Genomic DNA, 23,194 nt, shown 5'->3' on the forward strand with positions numbered 1-23,194 from the left:
GAGCGGAGCGCATCATTTCAGGTTAATCCGTATTGCAAAACAGAAACCTCGGGCCCTGACTTTCTTTTCCCTGAGATTCAACAGGGTCAACTCTCCCCCACCCACCCAATTTCAATTTTATTTTATTTTATTTGCCTCCTGTGAGCTCAGATTCTCTCAAACATACATCCAGCTCTGTGTTTAGCTTTAGTTGCGCGCATTCACCATCCAGCCAGGGACAAAGCAACGCGGAGCGCCTCTACTCGAGCAAACCACAAATTTCATGCTCAGGGACCTCCTCCGAGGGGGCGATTTCACGGCTAAATTGGAGGTCGCGGCACAGTCTGCAGGGGCCCCGCCGAGGCTTGCGCTCCCCTTTAGGCATCCGACGGGCAGCCGTCTAGGTTTCGAATTGAGGCCATTACATCTTGAAACCAGGAAGGACTCTAGGCTCTGGCCCCGCCGTCTTAGAAACCGGACTAGACCCGGCAGAAAATAGGGTTGGGCTGTGCGTCCTTGAAAATAATTCTCCCTTGCGTTTCAGGCGGATTGCGAGGGTTGCTTGCCTCCCAAACAACACCCAGTAATATGGTATTGCTGATATTTCAGCAAGTATAATTGATCGGGCCGCCTAATTCTCAGCCAGCCATTAGAAGGGAAATGGCTGAGAATGAACTTTTCGTTGCTGTAGCTTAGTGCGTAAATTTACGCGCGTCTTCTCCTAGGTCGGTCCGGTTGAGTTCAGGGAAGCGCGCTATGCGCATTTAGCTGAGAGTAAAGCCCGTTTAACACTGGTGAACCTGCTTTTGAACAGAGATTCAGAAGATCCCGTCGTAAGAAACATATCCGATTCCCCAGCCCCGATCTCTCCTCTGCCACACAAACTTTAAGGGGCTTCAAGGAAATCCCCCTCTCCTTCGCTTTTATCTGTCACCTGGGGATCATAATAGTGGCCTACCTTACAGGGCTGGTTCAAGGATTACAACGAAGTAATACGTGGAGTGCTTTGGACATTCGGAAGCACTAAAAATTAGCCCTCCAGCCGCCGCCACCACCTCTATGGAAAGCAAGCTGCTTCTGTTCTGATTCAAACTAAACTCTCGTGTCCCAGTGAGGTCGAGTTAAATTAAATCAAAAGGTATTTGTGTCCTATCTTTAAAGTCAAAGTAGGTCGTAATTCGGTCCTCTAGGAGCAAAAAAAGAGCGTTCTAGAGAAAATAAGAAAGATCCCGGTAGTTTCCCCTCCTTAGGGTCAGTGAGCTTCTTGGGATTTTTTTTTTCTCTGTGCGGAATCCTTAACCTAAATCTGAAAATAAATGCCAAGGGCGGGAGGGAATTCAATGGAGCGTCAGAAGAACTAAGTCCCATGGAGTTGAATGGGACGTGCCCTCTTTACACCGAATATTTTACCTACCCTGCATCTGATTCTCTCTAGCCCACAAAAAGCTCAGGCAAGCCAGTTTGCTAACCTTTAAGATGCCACCCCTTCCCCGCCTTTCTTCTCTGGAACTAAGCACTTCCCAGGGGGGTTTCAGAGAGGAAGCAACCCGTGGGAAATCGAGCGAGTTTGCCATCCTCCCCGTGTCGGCGGCGTGTCACGTGTGAATCGGCCTTTCTAGGCGTGTAGGGAGAGTTTGAGGCCCACGCCCAACCCAATTAGGCGACTGGTTCCTCGGGGAAGGCTGACCCCTCCCTTCCCCCCGCGGTAGCCCCGGAGGCTAGTTGCGGGGTCGCCACCCACCTGAATTGTAACTGACGAGGTCCACGCCCAAGGCCGGGCTCTTCCTCTTCCTGGGCCGGCCTTTCTGGACCGTGCCGGTGCCGTTGAAGTAAGGCAGCGCCAGGCCTCCTCCCTTGGCCGCCAGCTCGGTGTAGCTCAGCTGCGGAGGCGGGTAGGAGGCAGGATCGGTGCCCTGCAGCAGGCTCTCGAAATGCGCCCGGCAGTAGACCACGTTGTCCTTCATGCCGAAGTGGTCGCCCGTCGTCAGCGTCTTGTTGCACGTGGTGCAAGTGAAACAGCTCAGGTGGTACACCGAGTCCCGGGCGCGCATCACCATCTCCGAGGCCGAGATGCCCAGGTGGCAGCGGGCACAGCGCTGCACGGAGAACCTTCTGAAGGGAAGAGCGCACAGCATTAGAGCCAGCGGGCGGCAGGAGGGGCCAGCGGGCACGCCGAGCCCACCCAGACGACCACGCTTGCGGACCTGTTGTTGCGTCAAGCGGCCTGCGAACGCTAAGGAGACCGAGAGGCGAAGATGCGCGTAGTTTTCACAAGAAACCAACCGACGTGGTCGTCTGCATGGGCTACACGCGTCAAGGGCTTGCGAAGTTGTGGCGAAGGAGAAAGGGGGTTTTGGTTGGGCAACGGATGGCAAGGGTTTCGTTTTTCGTTTATTTTTTATTTTATTTTTGTAAAGCTTTTGCAAGAGTGGCCTGGCCCTCTTCTAAATCCGGAGTAGCAAGGACTTAAAAAAAAGATGCCCCATTTCAGATGCCCCATTTCAAATATGGGAGAGAGACGATAAATCAGTGTTTTTTGTTTTTGAAGACAGAAGGAAAGTTAAATTGAAAAAACACACACAGTAGAGTGGCTATGATCTAGCTCAAGGGGAGGGGGAGTTTTCCGGTTCTCCTGCTCCTCCCGGGGCGCCCCGTTACCTGCGATTACGCCCCACTGAACCCAACAGATTTTCCTTCTTCGTCCACAGGTAGAGGAGAGAGAGGGGTGCAGAATAAGGCCACAGTTCAGTTCCACTGTGGCCTGGAGAGGTTAAATCTCTCCTTTGGAATTAACCGGACTTCTAAGCTATTCCTTTGGGCCGGATCCTGCCCCCAAACCGTCACAGCAAGCTCTCTTAACATGCTCCGGGGTCCCCACCTGTCTTCCCCCGTTATCTCATGTTCCTGCCTGAGTTCCCCATTCCTCCGAGCGATTGTAGCGAGACTATCCAGATGGCAAAAATGGCCGGATCCTCCCCCGCCCCCGCCTTTTTAAGGAGCAAATATGCTTTATGCCCTTGGCACACGTGCTGGTTCCTACGGTTGTCACCCGATTAAAAGGACCGTCCCTCGATTGATCACACTTTCAAATCGGCATGCATTGGAAAGGAATAAACTGAAGGGGAGGGAACGAAGTGTGCCAGTGTGGTTGCTGCAGGCCTCATCCGAGAACGAAAAATATATAATACACTGTATATATGAATATTTTTGTTATTGGAAACCCTTGCACCAATGTATATAGGAATGCATCTTTCAAGCGTTTCAACGATTCATCTAACCAGTTGATCGACTCAACTTTTGAGGTTTGCTTAGCACGTCAGCCCGCATCTCCGTTTTTGTAATAAAAGAGGGAGACAGCCCACAGAACCAAATATTATGACGCCCCCCATCAGGCAAGGAGTCAACTCATACACGTTGCTGGGAGGGAGTCGAGGAGTCTCTGGGATTCAAACCTCAGATTTGATAGTTCCACGGTTGCCTTTTTAGTGGCAACTGCACTTTGCACGCATTCAGACGTGCTCTTTACGACGGTTTAAGCTGACAGGCTCAATTAAGAGTTCTAAGTGGGAAACCTAAAAAAACTCTGAATCTAGATATATTGGAAGTTCCTCCTGACAAATCTCCATAGCTCTCGAAACCCAAATCTGAAGCTCCAGGACATTTCGCTATCCACCCCCCTGGATCAGTTTCGTCCCTTTTCGACTGGAAGAGGGAGGTAGAGAGCAGGGAGCAGGCTCTGAGTTGACAACCGCAGGACCTCCAAACTAAGGCATTCTGTCCCCAACACGCTTCCTCCTGCCCTGCTCCGAAACAGGTTAACTTTGCTCATTCCATCCCGAGAGAGGAAGAGTTTCACACATTGCACGGGTATACACTGATCATGCTCTCCGGGGAGGAGTTCTGTGGAGCCTGGAAGCTGGCGTGATTCTAGGCACGCATATTTATTTTGGCTCTATCAGGATTGGTGATCATCTGAGCCTTTTAGCAGATTCGTTTTGCGGAAAGGCTGCGAAATATAGCTGAGAATACAGCGGGACATTGTCTTTAAGTTTAGGTTTCCTAGGTTTCTGGGGATCTCAGAACCTGTCCAAAGGAAAGGAAAGGGAGGAGGGAGGTGGGGGCAAGTAAACAATACCCTTTCCCATAATTTTTGGAAGATTTCATTAACTGCAACCCTATGCACCATCCCTTCGAAGTCGGTCAGTGGCGCTGACTCCGGATTGCACCTCTGCTTCCAGGCGCACGTCTCTTGGAGCCCGTTTCTCTTGGTTGGAAATCAATGGGCAATTGTTCTAGCTTCGAGCCGGGGTGTAAACAGGAGTGTTATAATTCACTCGGAAAGGCTGGGAGGGACCTGGCGAAATCCGGATGCGTCTCTTTAAGCAAGGGGGGGGGGGTGACACACAAACAAGGCTTGTCTGAGGGCAGCTCAGCGCTAACAAGAGCGCGCGGCTAGGCTGCCCAGCGGGAGGGCCGGATCCGGTTCAGCAGCGAGGGGCTGCTGGCGGAGCTGCAGGATGGAGAGCCAAGCCAGGCCAGGGCAAGCTGTCGCCCGCCTGCTGCGGGCTCAGGAGAACGTCTTCTCCGGACCAGCAGTGTGGCCCGCGCCGCTGGTTTCAAGGCCCGCAGTATATGACACAGCCGGCTTAATGAGGGCAGTAGCCTTGCTTCTCAACAGGGACTAACAGCGCGATCCTAACGATTGGGGCTTCTTTCCAAGCAAGCAGGGTTAGGGTTTGCAGCCCAGCAAATCTCGCTGAAATTCAACACAAGGAGACTTGGCTTCTTGAGCTGCAAAACGGCGACCCGATTCAGGTTTGGAAGCAAACTCGGATGAACACACAGCTTAGTTACAGATAGGTAGCCGTGTTGGTCTGCCATAGTCAAAACAAAAAAAAAAAATTCCTTCCAGTAGCACTTTAAAGACCAACTAAGTTAGTTCTTGGTATGAGCTTTCGTGTGCATGCACACTTCTTCAGATACACAGCTTAGTGTGTGTGTGTTGGAGGGGTTTTTTTTTGGCAGGAATGTTTTGGAAAGGATATAGCCCGCGCTGCTTTGAATTGTATCCCGATGCTCTGGAAGAGGAGGCACTTTCCCGGCCAGCGTCCCCTGCGGAAGTGAGAGAGCTAAGGTTGCCCTTCCTCTACTAGGAGTTATTGGGGCGGGGGGGGGGTGATAGCCGAATTTTCACTCTCCCAGCCCTCTTCTAGGCTCCCCTTTGCACTCAAGCCGAGGCCTTTGAGGGCGTATTTACACGTGCGGAACTCGAGGGGCGATTATTTTGCACGTGTGAATGGTCCCCTAGCAGACCAAGTGCTGCCGCCCGCGCTTTCTTTCACACCCACCCAATTGATTGAATTGAATTCATTCGTTCTGAAATCTAGAGCAGGACTTTTATAGGACCCGATGTTTGCTCGTTTCCGCGCCGCAACACTTCACACACACACGCTCAGTGCTACACGCGGGCATCACGTGCGTCACTTTGATTTCGCCAGCCCAGCAGCTAAACGCCTGAAGCGACGCCCTCGAAAACCACAACAATCGGGGAGGACATGAAAGCTCTTGCTGAGCTTCCCACATTAGGGGGAGGGGAGGTTTCCACCATTCACACGTGAAAGTCATTTTCAGCGGGGCAGTTGAACCCCAGTGTGAAAGCAGTTGAGCCGGCGCAGACTGATAAACCCGTATCTGTGCGAACGCGACCCAAGTGGAAATCATGCACGTGTGAAGTGATCCTCGGCTCCTGGTTGGTTTCTCCCAGGAAAATCCGACTGAGCCAGGATTGTAGAGGCACCTTTTCTGGTCGGGAGGAGGAGGGAGCGGTCTTTTGCAGTCCCAGGGGGCCACGTGGCGCTCCCCAAACGGGGTCCCTTCTTCCCCCCCTCCCTGGGGTGCTTTACCTGTAATAATCCTCCTTGCAGTAAATGCTGCCGTCCTTGGCGAAGCAGGTGAGCTCGGACTCCAGCGCCAGTTTACATTCACAGCACTTAAGACACCGCAGGTGCCACTGCTTGTCCACCGCCAGCAGGTAGTATCTGTCGGAGATCTTCCCTCCGCAGCCGGCACACAAGGCAGGCTTCTCCGGGCTCAGCGGGGGCATATTCTGCGGAAGGAGAGCCACACTCAACAACAACTCCGGGAGGGATGGGAACAAAGCAGGGCTGCGGGATCAGACCCACCCAGGATCTCCACGAACCCCCATTAAGGCCATACGCAGTGGGTCTCAAGGAAGGGCAACCCCTAAATAACTTTTGCCAGGAGAATCTGCAGGGGTTTTGCCGTTTCCAGCACCCAAAGCCTCTCCTATTGCTTAGCCATGGCCTCATATCCCACTACAAGGCGGTTTGGGTGGGTTTTGCGTCGCGTTTTTCCAGACTCTCTGCGCTTTCCAAGGACCCAGACTTGGGACTTTCAGCCGGACGGCCTTAGAAATGCGAAGAAGCCGCTCTTTTACCGCGGAAGATCTGGACTTAGGGAGCGGATTGCAATGCAAGGTTTTACTTCTGCGTTTTTCTGTGCTCCAAAGATACCGAGTTTAACTCCCCCCCCCCCACTGTTTTCGTACCCACCGCCAGGATCTTTTTATCTCCCTCATTTTTATTTTTATTATTTTTATTTTTTTTGCCTCCTACAAAGGAGAAGCTTCTTCCCAAGCAAGACCTGAAGGCGGCAAACCGAAAGCAGCTCCGTTCTCTTGCAAATAATCAGAGGCGAAGCCTTAAAAAATACTCGGTCCGTAAGACTTCAATACAAAAAAAAAAAGGGGGGGGGAGCTGAAGGGCGACTTCCCCGAGGAAGTCTGGCTCCAGTTTAAAAGTAGGATTTTAAAAGCTACATCCAAATCGTGTTTACTGGAAAGAAAATCCATTTTATCACACCGGGCCTAACATCTCTGAGTTGGACCGGATTGCAGAAGTTTGGAAAGAAAGATCAAATTCTTCGGAGTGGTGGAAAGGCCAAATAAAGACGAAATGCCCTGCTAAGACGTCGTTTCCCACCCATCTCCCGCTTCTATATAATATATATAAATACCGGTATATATAATATATAAATATATAATCGCCTGGATTTTTGCATCCAAAATGCGATCAAGTCAGGCAGGCGGGAGAAGCTCTCCCAAGCCGACGACATCTTATGAAAATCTGAATGGATGCAGGGGGTTTGTGTGTTGCTTTTGTTTTCTCCAAAAGTTTATCTTTTGAAAGAAAGAAAGAAAATCAGAGGAGTGCAGAGAAAGGATTCTTTTGGGAGACGCCACTAAGCCTACGGCTGATTAAAAATACGAATACCGTTGAATCCCAAAAAGAGAAGAAGGGGAAATCATCTGCCTACCCCACCCCCCAAAAAAGCCCTGGGAGGAGGGAAGCGCTTGAAATGCCAAGCAGAGCCTCCCCCCCCCCCCGCAGCCTGCTCCAATTCCTTAATGAACTTGGTGGGGGATGGGGAGAGGACTCAGAGAGGCCAGTTCAAAGAGGCGAGGCTGAGTTTTCTTGCAGGCCATTCCTTCGGTTCATTGTGGGTGCTTAACGGAAGCTCTGAGATTTAGGAGCAAAAGGAAACTTCCTTCATCTCTCTCACACACAGAGAGAGTTCTCGGGGAATTAAACCATCTGAAAGGAAGCGGCTTAGCCTGCGTGCAGCTCTGGATTTACTTCATGCTCCTCAATGCAATTCCGGTGAAAATTATGAGACATTTTTATTACCATTTCCGGAAGCTGGGGGGGGGGGGGCCCGGCGGCGGAGAGAGCCAGCCCTTTCTCTAAACTTAATATCACTACCGATTTCTGTTCTGTTTGGGTGCTGTACTCCTCCTTCCCCGCCCAAGCTGCGCCGTTAGGGTTGAAAAGCGAAGGTAATCTATATATTAGCCGAAAAGAATTCCTTCCCAGCATGCGAAGAGTTTAGAAAGAGAATATTTCGTTTTAAGTCGGGTCTCTTCACCCTCTCCACAAACACTATGTGTTGATAGTTATGTTGGACTTTAAATGGGCCTTTGCAGTTTGTTCGGGAGGAAATCTTGTCCGAATTTTTTTTGGAAAAAAAGTCAAAGGAAATGCGTTTATACTGGTACCAAGATGTTGGGTATGCGGATGGGAGTTAAACTCCGCCAAGGTGTAGAAATTACGGCAGCGCGCAAATTACTGCCTCCGCTTCTTGCTAGACACGGCGATATTAAAACATTACTTCCAGCCCTGTTGCAATCAGATTTAATCCATAACATAACAAAGGGCAAATGCCCCTGGACTTGCTTCGGAATAAATGCGTTTTATTAGGACCCGGCTGCTAAGCGTATACTGGACGGTATATATAAGTGCATGCATGCATGCGTGGGGTAAATATATGGTTTTAACCGCAACCTGCAATGATCCAGAACAAACTTGTTCGACCCCCGAGATTCTTTACTCGGAAGTAAGTCCCACTCAACTCAAGGGGAGCGTCTTCTCTAGTAAATTTATATATTTTTACTTAATTCAGACGGGCTGGACTTTTTGATTGGATCCCGCTTTCATTCTTATTTGCATCACATTTAAAAAAAAAAACCGAAACAAAAACAAACAAAACCACGACGAACAGGACTGAACTCTTCCTTGACCTTACTTGGAATGAAAACTCAAGCTGATTTCACAATATTCGTAGGCTCTTGCTGCAATATATAGATGGTGAAATGTGGCTATGCAAACGGCCGAATAAAAATCCTCCCGAATTTCAAAGTGGAGAAATGCTCTTTTTAAAACTGCAACTTTCGCAGAGTTCAGGGAAGCCCGCGATCCGGGCAAGCTCGGCTTGGATGTAAGCAAGCAGAAAGCTGACTTTGCGAGGAGAAACTGTCGGGAATGGGAACAAGAGGCTCCGATGCCCTTGCAATATTTGGGTTGATTGATTCTTCTAGCTACACTTTAATTTTTCCTCCCGCTCTGCCTCGTCCATTCCCTTCCCGTCCCTTAGGTTGGCGACCCGCGTCTTCCCCCGACACCCCCTATGGCTCCTTACCGCTTCCCGGCCGTTCATCTGGGCGCCTTTGGCCAGGCGCGACTCGGTCTTGGACCTCCTCTCCATCTCCTCCATGATGCCTTGAATGTGGCCTCCGGAGATGCCGTGGAAAAGCATGGCTGGGGAGCGGAAGGGGCAAGCGGTTCCTTCGGCTCGACACCCCACTATTTCCATATACAGGCCCCAGAGTCTTGGGCTAGAGCATCCGAAGCGCCGGGAGGCAGAAGAGGCGAGACAGCCCGCGGGGAAGCAGCGTCGCGGCTCCGGGCCCGGAAGGCAGACGAGGCGGGACGGACGGACGGACGGACGGCGAGCAGGAGGAGGAGGAGGAGGAGAAGGAGGGTCTCTTGCGGGGCTGCCCCCCGCCTCGTGGCGCAAGGAGAAGGCGCCTTCCTGGGCGGGCAAGGAGGGAAACGACGCCGGACCCCAACAAAAGGGAGGAAGGAGAGAGAAAAGTGTGAAGAAGAAGAAATAAAAGGGGGGAAAGGAGGGATTGGGCAGAGCAGAGACGAAGCAAAAACCCACGAAGCGGAGACTTGTCTTGCAGCTTCCTGAACTAGAAAAACGGGAGGGTTGTTTTTTTTTGTAGGAGGGGGAGGTGAGCAAAAGCTATTATGGCCCCCCAAAGGGGAGATTAATATACTTATAAAAATCAAAGAAATACACAAATTAAAACCAAAGAAGGGTTTGTAAGGGGGGGGTGCAGGGGAAGGGGGGTCGGTTATTTCTCCAAGCAGCGATCCCTGGTTGCTTGAAAAGTTCCCACTTGCCTCTAGGTCGGATTTGGGACTGCTGCTCTCTGCGGCTCCGTCCAATTTGTTGGAGGCGAAAGCCAACCCATTTTGGATAATTCAGGAGGAGGAGTTCTCGCCCGCGAGCTGCCACCAGCTCCCCCCCCCCAACTCTCCCTCCCTCCCCGCAAACTCCCTTCTTATACAGACAACAAAGAGCTGTCAAACTCCTTCAGCCCCCGCAGAGATGGGCAAGAGCGGTGACAAATATTCCTAGGGAGGGGGAGAGCCAACCCCCCCCCTGCAACCACGAGGAGGGAGGGGGTCTTTTTTTTAGGGGACTGGCTTGTGTGGGCCCAGATTGTATTCCTGCTCCTCCCACCCCCACCCCCTCCTTCTCCAGTCCATCTCCCTTCCTCAAATCCCCATCCGGCGTTCAGTACTCAAGTTCAAAACGCATTTTAACAATGGGAAAGTGTGTGTGTGTGTAAGAAAGAGAGAAATAAGGCGGATTTCTTTGAATGAATCTGGGCTTTGGAGGGACTTTGCTGGAAAGAAAGAAAGAGGCACAATCTTCTCCACCTTAAGCAAATCCCCAAGTCCCACCTTGAGCTGAGCAAGCCGCGGAAGCACGTGGCTGCCATCCTGCGCGCGCCTTCTTGGGAGGGAGGGAGGATATTAAGATCAATCCACTGACCGACTTCCTGGCCAAGGTGCACAGGATCGCACTGCGCACATTTTTACGCGGTTAGCAATCTCACAGATGCTTCCGTTGAGCGGGATCGCGCCCCCCAAGAGTGGCAAGCCGGTTGCTCCGGAGGGAGCCCCCGATCGCTTTCATGGCCCCCAATTCGACGCGAAAGAACCGAGGGAACAGGTTTAAGAAATCTCGAAGCTTGGGGATCGGGAAGCGGGACTTTGCGCGTGTTGGGAGACGCCTTTTCTGGAGGAGCCCTTTTTATCTCTCGTAGGCAGACCCGAAAGAAGAAACTTCTCTGTTTCTTACCGTTTTAGTGTTTAAAAGTATGGGTTTGATCTAATTCCAGACCTCCTAAGATAAAAAAAGGCAGGGGACGCGTGGTATAATGTTAGAGTAAGAGAACAACTGAATCGAGAAAGACATTAACCTCAATTTGAGAACATATTTGAAGTAAGGAAAAGCAGGTTTAGGGAACTCCCCAATGGGGTGGGGTTTAGTAGTTGAGGATTCAACTCTTTAATGGCTTTCAGCCTTTACCATGTGATCGAGAAAACCCCTTCCGTTGGATCAGCGGAGTTGCTCAGCTGTGGGGCGCAAGCTTCAAGTCCCACAGCGCTCTTCTCCAGGCAGAAAGGAAAGCGCACCTGGGAAGCCAGCTGTTTCCGCCCTCTGGACACAGCTTGGTCCATGGCAGGTGCCGGACCCTTCCACCTTGGGAGAATCGTATAGGTTTAGGGCCAACACAGGAATCCTCATCTCTTTCTCTCCCCTCTCTTTGGTACATTTATTTCCCTTTTTCGCCTCCCTGTTGACTTTTCACACTGCTGCCCCGATCGGCTGTTTCCTGCCCTGCCCTGAAGCAAGTCTCCCTTCAGAAATACCCGTCGCAGAGTCTAGTGTGACTCCTGAAATGGCATCACTAGCCTCCACTGCCTCCCCCCCCCCAAACACTTTCCTTCCATGCCACGGACCTTACTGGGCTGGAAGAGATAACCTTCCTTCCCCCACTGTTTGTTAGTGGTTCTCTAGTCGTGGGGCGCGAGGGTGGGATGGAAAAGGGCGCCCTTTGCGTCTGGATAGGTCTCTCCCTCTGCATCAGCCGGTCGAAAGGCAGAAAGCAACTCAGAAAACACATTCGAACCGAGAAGAGAAAGCCAATCAAGTGAAATAAGCTTGGATTATAATTTTTTGAAACACACACACAAAGAATTCCTCTCTTTCTGTTGGCACGCCACAGCCCAGAACAGCAGGGCTGTCTATTTACTGTAAGTAATGCAATTAGGAGAGAAATCTCCCATTGAAAGGGGAATCTAAGACGCAGAAACCGGTGGAGGAACAGAGAGAGAGAAAGAGAGAGAGAGAAAGGACAGACCTAGGACTTTTCACGGATCAGGCTTGTTTGTGGCAGGACCTAAACACACACACACACACACAGAGAGAGAGAGAGAGAGAGAGAGAGAGAGAGAGAGAGAGAGAGAGAGAGAGATTGGATGGCCGGAAAAGGTTACAATGGAAAGACTTTCCTTGGGCGCAATGCCGCCCGTCTGGAATCCTAGAGGAGAATTGCGATGGCTTTGAATGGAGCAGAACCTGCAGCCCTATGAGCTCGTTCCGGTGAATCCCTCGAAAGTCCCACTGTGGGTCAAGCCTCTCCGGACCCAAGTATAAGTGTGGCTGCGGCCTCCGCTCTCAGTGGTAGTCAGGCAAGTCTCTTGAGAAACATGTCCACTTGAACGCCATGAACAGGCTCTTCCGTGGGCGTAGGATTGCAGCCTAAGCGCGCAACCTCAAGTGCGTTTTCTGAAAAAGCCCCACTGCATTAGATGGGGCTGGCTCCCCGGGAAGCGCGTACAGGATTGCAGCCTACGACTGGAGCTGTGTTCTGAGCAGACTCGGATAGGGTTAAGCTGATCTACAGGAATGTGAGGCTAGGAATGAAAAAGAGGGGCAGTTTAGGATTTGCTGGTTGACGGGACGGATCAGATTTTGTTGGCAGGAAAAGTGCGGGTCGCTCTGTCGTTTGGATGTTACCTGAACCGCCAGGTCTAAAACCGTTTAGTAGGTGATAAAAACCACACTTGTTCTCGTTGTTTTAAACACCTTTACAGATCCGGGGTCAAAAGAGGGTATGTGGATATTTAAGAGGTCGGAGCTGTGGAGTCAAAAGGAGCTTCGTTCTAAAGCTCCATAAGGTTTTACTGTCAAGCGCCTTTGGCACTCCAGATGAAAGGCGATATGTACTAAAAACAACAGCAACCGTGAAATTCATTTCCATTTGATGTAATGGAAGGGCGGGTTAATACTGGCAACTGACAAGCAAGAAGGCAAGTTTGGCTGTCACTAGGAGAGCCACTTTCACAGAGTCAGGACAGGATACCGAATGATTCAGTCACATGATGCCCATTGGTGGGATAAATGGTTTTTACGTATACTGTATATATTATCTTCATCCTCGTTTGTTTGTTTGTTTGTTTGTTATTATTTGCTAAAATTAAAGCCAGCTAGGGGCAACAGCAAAATGGAACAGGCCGCCGTCTCCCTCGCGCTTCTTGAGGGCGAAGAGACACTTGGCGGAGCGCAGTTGGAGACGGAATGCTGGGCTCCAGTAATGGGCCGGGACCTAAAGCCATGTTCCTCACTGGGGCGCTGGGCTAGGCCTCGTCCTCGCCGCCCTCTCTAGCCGCCCTCCTCTAGTGACACGAACCATACTTTGCATTCTCTCCAGAGAATCTCCCAGGCTGCTTCTGCGCATAAGGACTCGAAGTCCTGCTGCGCTCGAAGTCAGGGCGCCGAGGGCTCAACCAGGTCCAGCTTGCGGGCTTCCCAGAGGCATCTAGATTGCCATTGTGAGAGCAGGCTGCTGGCTTTGGGTGGTCGCTGGCCCGATGTCCAGTAGGACTCTTCTTAGGTCTCCAAGCACACTTACAGGGTTACTTTTAAGTGAACATGTTTAGGGTGCAACACTAAGCCCCGGTTGCAGACCGGGTAGCTGCAGTTTAAACCATAAACGCGCAGTTGATCTCCTGGTTCCCAAATGATGACGGTCTAACTATACTGCCTGTCTGCCTATCTTTGCTTTCGCCTTTTCATCTTTCTGTCTTGAAACTGGAGGTTCCGATGGAAAAAAGTGATCTCTAGAAAGGTGATTTCTCCAGGTGAGCGCTCTGGGAAGGATTTGAAGGCTCCCTCTTCTCTCCTGGAAGCGGGTCAGAAGAACCCCAGAAAAACCATTTCCGGGCTGAAGCTCTTTTCCTTCCTGGGTCTGGAATCAAAAGCGAGAGCACTTGGGAAGTCGCTTGCTTCCCTTCCCTTCCCCCTCCAGACTCTTTTGCTTGTTCTTGAAGGTAAAGCCGGAACGGCGGCAGGAGCAGAACAAAAAACGCTAAGTCCTTCCCAGCCGCTGCAGCCGCTAGGTGCTTCCAATCTTAAGGCGCAAAACTGAAAACTGAAAAGCCCAGGGAGAGTTCTCCCCTTGAAACCAATGAGGATCTTGACAGAGCTTCACTTTGGCTGGATCGTGTCCTAAATTTAGACGGGAGGAGAAGCGAAATAATAACGTAACCAAAACCCCGCCTCCTTTTCTCTAGAGTTGGGCACGCACGCTTCATTCATGAAAAGCAACCCTAAAGTTGTTCTGGGTCAAGTTTTGATAGTTTTGAGACGACTCCCTTCGGTGCCTGATCCTTCACACAAAACCTACCTCGCGGTGTTGTTGCAAGGGGGTGGGGGGAATAAACACCTACAGAAATGACAACGACGTGTTTCCTTTTCTGCAAGAACTCAGCCAAGGAGACCCGAGTGTCCCCACCTTATCTAAACACACTCATCCAAAACCCACCGTCCTCGGAAGCACCCCCCAAACACTGCTGCTGCTCTTGCGCAAGGGCGCAACCCGATCCTATGCTTCTCTGCCCAAAAACGAACCCCACACCGACTTTAATGGGGGTTTCCTCACAGGTCAAGGGCGCAAATGATTCTCGCCATAGGGCGTGTTGTGTTGGACAGCAGCACCTCCCGGGTCTTCCCCCGGAGAAGGGATGTTGAGGAGTTTCCTGCGAAGAGCCGGCGAGTTTCCGAAGGCCTTTCTTTCAGCAGTCAAGGTGAATCTTGAGGGCTTCCGCTTGCAGGAAAGCTGGAGGGGGCGAAGGAGGCGTCTCGGAGGAAGAGCTGGCAAAATACCCCCCGGGTATGTGAGCAATTGGGGGCAGGAGGAGACAAGTTGCTGGTGGGAGAGACGGAGAGATACAACCGCGCTCGGGAAATCCTAGAGGACGCGCAAGGTGAAAGCCAGCGGCTAAACGAGGGTTGCCCTGTTTGTTGGCATATATTTTGGGTTTGGAAGAGAAGGCCCTTCCATGTTTGGGGCCTGCAGGGAAACAGAGCTTGTAGACGCCCCAAATTAGGAAAAACATTTTTTGGGGGGTGTCAAGCATTGTGGAGCCACTGGGCGCAGAAGCTCCCGGACGCTCTGTATAAACGCGGATTTATTTATTATCATAATTATTGCACCATCATAATTAATAACAAATAGAGTGGATTGCTATCGTTGTTGCGTTTGTTATCATAATCATCGTTTCGTATAGATGAAGCGCCAAAGGGGAGGGAACCAAGCCTGTTCTTACAACAGAATCTGAATATAACAGATAATCAGCGCTCCTTGTCGGAGCGTTACGTGGTAGATAGTGACAAGCGTCGTTTTCACACGGCCATCATGCTTGTCTATTGTCGTAGGAGGAGAAGGGGTTTTTTTTGGGGGGGGGGAGAGAGCGGAATACGGGGGTGTAGTGAAACACAAAGCTCCAGATTTTGCACTCCGCGCTTCAAGGCACGTGGAGGATGGATGGGGGCGATTTGTTCGGCTCGGGCTAATCCCCCCGTAAACGGCTCCCCCAGCCTCTGCAACAAAACCGTTGGCGGCGAGCCTGCGAAGCAGCCGGGCTTTGGCACAAGCAAGGAACATGCTCCGGCGAGAGGGTTTAAAGAAATAAAATAGAAACCCAAGCGATTATCAAGAGAAGAGAGGAGATGGGGAAGGGAGGGAAGCCACTGGAACCCTCCGTCCGGCCCCTGTTCCGCCACAGGCGAGGGTCTAAAGCCTATTACAGCGTGAAGGGGGCTTGTCTTTGGCTCTAGGACAAAGTATCCACGTGCGGATTAATAACTGACCAACAAATAATTAGACAGAGGAAGGATAAGGAAACCCGAAAGCGGAGACGGCTAATCATTTTGCTCTACGCACTGGCTCCCTCTGAACAGAAAGTGGCCTGGCTCCGTTTTAATAGAGCAGGGGGGACCTGAAAGAGAGTGTGTGTGTGTGTGAGAGAGAGAGAGAGAGAGGGAGAGAGAGAGGGAGAGAGAGACTCAGAAGGGTGACTGATTCTATCCACATCATCGCGTAAAGGGACAAGGCGAGTCACTCTTCATCGTGTGAGTGACTGTGGACCAAAAGTCACCAACAGATTCCTCCTTTCAGGGGAATCTTGGATCTCAGACGTCCCCCAGCCTTTCAAAAGACACCGCTTCCTGATCTTCTCCTCTGCCAGAGGAAGCTAACGATAGATCTAGCTATGTTTGGAACGTTATAATCCCTGTTCGGGGCCTCCAGAGCTGGCTGGCGATGAAACATAACTGTCTCCAGGTTGGCTCCAGAGTGTGATGGTGGCATTGAGAAAGCAAAAAGTCCCAGGGTGTCTTCAGTGGGGCTTAATCTCATCTGAGCTGGCAAAGGATTGCACTCTTAATCATAGATGTATAGGCTGAAGGGACCATTAATATTACGGTTAAGGGTGCAAGCCTAGGCACACTTCCATGGGAGTAAGCTCCACTGAAGATGCATCCTACAGGCACCTAGTGAGCACCAGGCTGCCAGAAGTTCAGGGCTTCCTTGGATTCAACGATGCACGTGCTCAGATCCTTTCCTTGACGTCAGTGGGACTTGCTTAAGTGAGCCTGGTTCAAGCCCATTGTACTGAAGAGCGCAGCACACCTATATTTTAGAAAAACAAAGGAAGCGCCCAGAAGGAGCAGAATTGTTTTGGTAATCGTCTCCTGAATCTCACACGCACATCAAGCGCTGGAACGGAATCAAAATGTCAAACAAGGCAAACGAGGCAAAAGTGCCTCCAAGAAAAGTCTCCCCTTCTTATTAGTCTTTATTGGGGACTCCGTTTCAGGGATGCTGTTTTTTCAATTTCAGGTTCCAGAGGTACCAAGCGTCGGATCGCCTTCCTTCCCCTGTCTGTTTCCTCCAGCTGTCTCAAGAACCACTTTTTTTGCTGTTTACTGAGGTTCCCTCATCTTTTTTTTTTTTTTTTAAACTATTACTCATTTGTGCCGGGACCAACGGACAAGAAGCAAAAGAAACCTTCAAAGGATGCCCATATTCAGATGAGAAAGAGAAATAAAAGTTTTCTCCTACCCGATTAAACTGAAAGGGGGAAAAGGATGATTTGGAGCAAAGCAACGAGGAGCTTTTAAAGAAGCGGACAGAAAAGCCCCTGGCGCCGGATGGCAGGTCTCCAGCCTCCAGCCAGAGAAAGAGAAGCGTAAAAAGGGGGGAGGCGGCGGCCGGGTCTCTAACGCGAAGGGGGTTTCAAGAGAAGGGCTTCTGGAGCTAATAATGGAAGCTCGCCTTGTATACCTCGCCCGCCTGCGATTTAAGCCAGTTTGCCGGCGAGGCTAGGCGAACCGAAGTAGGGAAAAGGCACACGGGGAGCGCGTAAAAATTCACATTGCAAAAGCAGGGCTGGTTTTATTTCTGGCGAGCCCAGATGCAAAACCCCCGCGGCTCAAAGAAACCCCTTCTTCCCTTGAAGCAGCCCCCAAACCTGCCAGCTTGACTTCTCAGCTCCACAACCGACCGGATCCTGTCCAGATAAGGCCACCCACTCAAAACACGTCTCCATACCTCAAATGGGAACACACCTGAGGAAATGCAGGTTGCTGTTGTAAAAGTTATTGTTCTTATTTTTATCGCCATCATCATCATCATCATTAGCAGCAACAACCCTGAGATCCGTAGCAAACCTTCAAGGCAGCGTCTTACCTGAAGAGCTCTAGAAAGGGGTGTTTATTTGGGGGCCCCCAAAGTGGTTCCTCCTTAAGGAGTAAAAAAGGGGGATGGGTTTGGGGATGGAGGGATGGAAGGGAGAGACGCGGTGATGTAACCAAGAGGAGGAGGTTGGTCCTTCTCGCAAAGGATTCCTGCGTTAATTAAAATAAACAAGCTAATTGGGGGTGGGGGTGGGGAATGAGAGTTCCGCTCTTTCTCTTTGCTTTCTCTTCCTGTCCGCCGCCCCCCAATCGCAATCTCCACCGCACCTCTATGGAGAACTGGCGCAAATGTCTAACCTCTGGGATCTTACCACAGCGCCTTGCTTTTGAGGGGATCTATAATCCCATGTAGAAATGCGGCTAGTAGCAATACTAAGAGATAGAAATTCCCCTTCCCAGCAAATGAAAAGCAATAATAATAATCATAATGAAATCGGACCCTACCTGCCAGTATTCGCAAAGCTCCGAGGTCTGCCTGCTTAACACTCCATCAGTGATCAGGTGAGGGAGACCTTGCGGTAAAGAAAAACGAGGGAGCCAAGAGCGTGATTGGAAACCAGGGATGAAGGGAGCTGCCAAACGTCTCCTCCCCACCCCACCCCCAACCCCCGCTCCCCAATAGACGCATCAAGAAGGGGGGGGAGAGACGCTGTTTGGCGCACAATGCAACCTTCCTTCGCTTTGCCAGGATTGAGGTCTAGGTGGACTGATTTACAAGAGCGCCACAGCCTCGATTCCTGCGCGCTCCTCTTCTTGTCTGAAAGTGCGCGCTCTGTGTGTTTGTGTATACTGAAATACATACATATATATATATATATATATATATATATATGGGGAAAGACCACTGTTGCTAGCCTACGGGATGTCTGATGCCTTCCCATTAAAGATAACTCCTCTCTCTTCTCTCTCTCTCTCTCTCTCTCTCTCTCAATCGTCGACTTGACGTGATCTGATCTGATCCGCGGATGCGGATGCGGAGAGAAGACCTGGCTTGGCCAGCTAAAAAGGAACTTGAAACACACAGGATTATTCTAAGGAAAGCAGGGAGGATTGCAGAAGCCCCGGCCCCATCTTAACTCAATTAAATAAAGAATCAGGTGCTTGTAGGAACGGGATTCACTCTTGCTTCTCTTTCCTTAGGATGACAGCAATGCCCCCTGAAAGAGCGATCCACCGAGGCCAAAGAAACAGGGGAGACAAGGCGAGGGTTGGAAATCACCTTGTAAAGACTTGGGGAGAATCACTGCACAGACTTTATTCCCAGGGTTGAAAAGGGCAAGGACGCAATCGACGCGGGGGAAAGTCTCCTGCGCAAGCCCCCGCCCCTTCGCCCAGAAATGAAGGAGGTTAGTGGTTTTGCTCGGCTGATGGCGCCCATTTCAACCGAGCTGCCTCCGCAGGTGAAGTTCCTAGTCGATTATCTAGCTAAGCCTATCTTCCAAGTCTTGCACAGGAATGTCAACTTGAATAAAATATTTGAATGGCAATGCCCATCAACTGGGGGGGGGGGAATCAAATATTTTATGGGGGGGGCGAAGGGACCTCGGCCCTTAGGAATGGGCTCCTTAGCTCCTGCAGCTGGTTATTTGCAGCCCGACCCTAAGAACGCCTTACTTGGAATTTCGATGCCATTCAGTTAAAAACAGGAACTAGGAGTGGAATAAAAATTAATTCCCAAAGTTACATGTTTTCGACCAACCACAAAAAAATCGCGGTTTCTATCCACAACAGGAGGGAGGGGGGAACTGATCGCTGTTCAATAATAATAAACCGTGGTCGCTCTCCTCTCGTCTGCTTTTAACTCTTGAGCAACCTTCTCAGTTCAGTTCCACCTCATAATTCTCTGTGATCAGCTCCTTCATCGACTGATGATGATGGGATGATCAACTTTGCTCATATCTGGGAGGAATGGCTTTGAAACAACAACAACAACACAGAACGTGAACATATTTAATCAGAGTTGAGTGGGAAAGAAATCTGTCTCACGCGAGTGGGCGAGACAGCGCGTAAACTTCTTCACAGCATGTAAACTTCTTGTTTATTTTTCTCTTTTTCCAAAAATAAAAAAATAAAACATCCTGTATTTTAGACACTAAATAAATCGTACCACCAAGCCACCGTCACTTTCCAGTTGTCAAAAATACTGGGCAAGATCCCGCCCTTCTAAGATGATTTCAGTGAGTGGAGTGTATATGTGTTTGTGAGAGAGGGAAAGTCTTTGTGCCGAGGCACAGAAGAGAGGGGCATATGGCCACCTTTCCAAAGGGGGTGGGGGTGGGATGTGGCGAGACAAGCGTGGTCCCACTTTAGTTGGAGGAACTAAGTTGGTTTGGCTTTAAAAGCACCTCACAAAGTGTTTTCCCTACTGCTGGAATAAGAGCTTCGAGGTCTCCATTTACGCTCCAAAGACAAGTAGCAACCCTCCGAGCAGAGGTCTCCTCCGCCCTACTAAGCGCCGTCCTATACGCCTCAGAGCAGCTAAAGAGTAGGGTACCCCCCTCGGCTCCATCTCTTTACGCACGATAAATTCGACGCATTAGGCAGAACGAGGTGCTTGGATTGTGGACTGTACCACTTCAGGTGTGTGCATCGGGCGCGGTATTCGGAACATAGCCTCCGATGTTTACACAACCCCTCTCAAAAAAACCACCAACTTCCTTAACCTCTTCTCCATTGTGTACTAATGTACTCCGCGCAGAGTCCTTTGTAGGGGGGGGGCGGGATTTCTTCTCAAATCTGATTCCGACCCCCTCACCAGCAATCTGCAGTGGTCCTTCCCCAGAAGGAACCACCTTAAGTCTGCCACTTCATCTTGGCTAATGGCGTGGTGGATGCAGTGTGTTACTCACGTGGCCTTTTAAATAATAATAATAATAATAGAGGTTTTTTTTAGTAGTGGGGAGGAGCCTTGCAGTGGACCTGCCGGAGGTTATAGCGCTTGGAGTCTCTCTCCCCCTCTCTCTCTATCCCCCACCCCACCCTGCCTTCTGTTTGTGGGATAAGCAGATGCTCCGGGTTTTCTTCTGGCGTCAGAGGTTCCTTAAAGTTAAAGCAGGGCGGGGAGGTAGAGAATAAGAAGAACGGGTAGAGAAAGAGCGCAGAACCTTATGGGCCGAATCCTCATTGCTCTGTTTTGTTTTTGAAGAGAGCAGGGAGGCTTTTCAGCATGCAGAAAAATACAAAAGGCATCTACATCCTTCTCCAAAGCGCCTGACGTTAAACAAATCCTACACAATCTAAAGGTTAACAAGATAAGACCAGTTCTCGGATTACTCGTTCTTACTTCTTGTAGTGCCCCCTTTCACCCCACCCCACCCTTCGCTACTGTTTGGGGAAGGCAATGATTTGGCTAAAATTGAAGACAGCCACGGAGGAGCGGGGCTTGTGGATTTCATTAGAGGCTCCTCGACCTTTCCCACTCGCCCTTCCCGCGACGCGCCCCCAATAATTGAAGCATTGGGAAGAACCGTGAAACAAGCTATTTAGAAAGGGGGGGGGGGGCGGCGAGACAGCGGCACCACCGCGAGATGTCCCGTCTCAGTGAAAAGCAGGACAGTCTCTACAAGCTGCGGAATAGCCAACATTCAAATCTTGCTTTCAAAGAGGCTTCAGCAGCCGTCTCAAAAAGGAAACGTGCGGAGTCTCTGCAGGAAGGGCGTTCCAAAGATTGAGCGGCAGCGGCGCCACCACCAAAGAGGCCCAGTTTTGTGTTGGCATAGGAGCCAATTTCAGGGGGCTGTGGGTGCTCGGGCAGCCGCAATAATATAATTGTGGGGGTCAGGCACCCATAAAGTCAACGAAAAAAGCCAGCAGGGAGAGAAGCAGTTCATCTCTCTCCTTCGCAGCCAGCGAGGGAGGCATTTTTTTCTGGGTGGTGGGGCTGGGGAGGGGAAGCAGAGTCTCTCTGCCTCCAAGTCCGAGTCCCTCACCGCATAGAAGGGTGCCTCGCTGGCTGTTGGCTGCATGGCATCACACGCACTGGGTGCAGGTGTGTCCGTGTGAGGTTGCACATCCATGTGCGGCAGCGGGCACACACAATCCTGAGGGCAAGATGGCGCCCCTGCTACTTGGAGATGCCGGGAATTGATCATGGGACCCTCTTAATGCAAAGCAGACGCTCTGCCACTGAGCTAGAGCCCTTCCCCGCTTGCATTCTCCCGGCAATGTGGGGGTTAGGGAGGGAGAGAGGGAGAAGGACCTCCGTAGGCCGGCTCTCTCACTCTTCTAAACCCTTGCAAATGGTTTCGTTCATTTCACTCGCCCGGGGGCGCAGTCGATGCAAAGCTACGACAGAGGCCGCAGCTGCCCACCTGCACGTCAAGGAGGCGAGCAGGTGACCAGGGCAGCAGACGCTGATCGAAGCGCTGCGTCTAGCTTAAAGCAGCTCTTTGAGGAAAGGCTGGCAGATGGTTTTGCGCAAGCAGAATATAATGGGAAAGGAAGAGAGTTGCTCTCCCGACTGTGGACGGCGTCAGAAATTGGGTGCCACGGGCTGCAAACCTGGCGCCAAGCCAAATCTGATTTTGAGGGTGTCTCGAGACTCCTTGCTGCGGCAGGTTGGAGGGGCTCCGTGTCTGGAAACGCCATGCACACCGTTTCCTAGGATCGAGTCCCACACGGGCATCGGGTGGGGCTTGCTTGCGCGGGATTGGGCAACCTTGCGTTCCCTCCCTAAAAGTTCCCTTTGAACTCATTTTGACGCGAAGGGGAAATGGGTGTGTAGCAGCCACCCAGCTACAAGACAGCTCCTTCTGTGCTCGCTTTACTGGGGAAGTGGGTCTTACTTCTGAGTAAACAGCAACAGGACTACGCTGCATCCGTGCGATGTGCAGGTCCATGGGAGCGTCTGCCTTCTGCGGGACTTCAGAAAAGGAACCTCCGAGCCAGAGAGAACGCGGCCCTTCAATGCACTAGATGTGGCCCTCAACCTGCTTCCCAGGCTAAGCGCCCTTCTTATGCCACGCACCCTCACGGACCCTGCTCTTGATTCTCCAGGGGCGCTTCTGTCTGGCTCTAAAGTCTCCTAAAACTGTCATCATGCATTTTGCGTGGAGGGCAGGTGATGGAGAAACGTTTTTCCGTGTGGACGGAGCTAACTCCGACTTTTGGCCAGTTGAAATGGGGAATGATCCCTTCCTCGCCCCGCCCACTTCTTGCTTCTGGCCCCACCCACCATTGATTGGCATGTGGCCTCCAGAAAGCCATGCGACCCTTGGGCTAAGAAAAGCCCCCCCCCCCCCTTTCTAAGCAAACCATCTAAACCACGTAGCCAAATTGAAGCGGGGTTTGCTCCGAAGTCAGTCTCACGGTGTCAATTCCTATGTGAAGATGTCAATCCAGGTCTGGCAGGAAACGGAACCCTTTGCGGTGATCTGGAGGAGCTGAATGCTGGATCCTTTGCTTGCGCAAAGCAATTCTGAACCCTCCCTCCCCAAAGAAACGTCTTTCCTTTGAACTAAAGGTAGATAGAATGATCATCAAACTTACCGCAGTGTCCACACAGCCATGTGGCAATATAAGGAAAGGTGCATTCACACGTGCACGGGATGCTTGCAGCACCAGTCCCGAACTCTACGGAAAAGCTTCCTGATTATTAACGCACAATCTAAAACGCCGTCCTTTCCCATAGAGAGCGTTTACACGCTTGTTTAGCGAACGGTCACCAAACGTTGAGACCTGTATGTGTGGATCGGGGCTCTTTAACGTCCTGCCAGACGGTAGGAAGAATGGTTAAAAC

At 51.0% G+C, this 23,194-nt stretch overlaps 1 protein-coding gene and 1 long non-coding RNA gene across 4 annotated transcripts in view; one reads left to right on the forward strand and one right to left on the reverse strand.

Moving 5' to 3' along the window:
- LOC307218933 overlaps nucleotides 1–17,873 on the forward strand; it is a 48,005-nt gene extending 30,132 nt beyond the window's left edge. Inside the window, exon 3 of the long non-coding RNA XR_013840154.1 lies at nucleotides 16,601–17,873. This is a non-coding gene — a long non-coding RNA (uncharacterized lncRNA). The remainder of the gene's footprint in view (nucleotides 1–16,600) is intronic.
- LHX9 (LIM homeobox 9) overlaps nucleotides 1–18,063 on the reverse strand; it is a 46,499-nt gene extending 28,436 nt beyond the window's left edge. Inside the window, exons 1-4 of one of the 3 annotated variants that reach the window (XM_079981617.1) lie at nucleotides 17,902–18,063; nucleotides 8,974–9,366; nucleotides 5,883–6,085; nucleotides 1,721–2,091 (exon numbers count right to left, since the gene is read on the reverse strand). In XM_079981617.1, coding sequence (XP_079837743.1) covers nucleotides 1,721–2,091; nucleotides 5,883–6,085; nucleotides 8,974–9,147 — 748 coding nt within the window. In that variant the 5' untranslated portion in view covers nucleotides 9,148–9,366; nucleotides 17,902–18,063. Of the gene's footprint in view, nucleotides 1–1,720; nucleotides 2,092–5,882; nucleotides 6,086–8,973; nucleotides 9,367–17,901 lie in introns of those variants that run through there. The other 2 variants (XM_079981616.1, XM_079981615.1) reach the window with 2 other exon arrangements.
- Between the last annotated feature and the right edge of the window lie 5,131 nt (nucleotides 18,064–23,194).

This window comes from Podarcis cretensis (assembly GCF_951804945.1).
Source record: "Podarcis cretensis genome assembly, chromosome: 6".
NCBI classification, from domain to species: domain Eukaryota; kingdom Metazoa; phylum Chordata; class Lepidosauria; order Squamata; family Lacertidae; genus Podarcis; species Podarcis cretensis.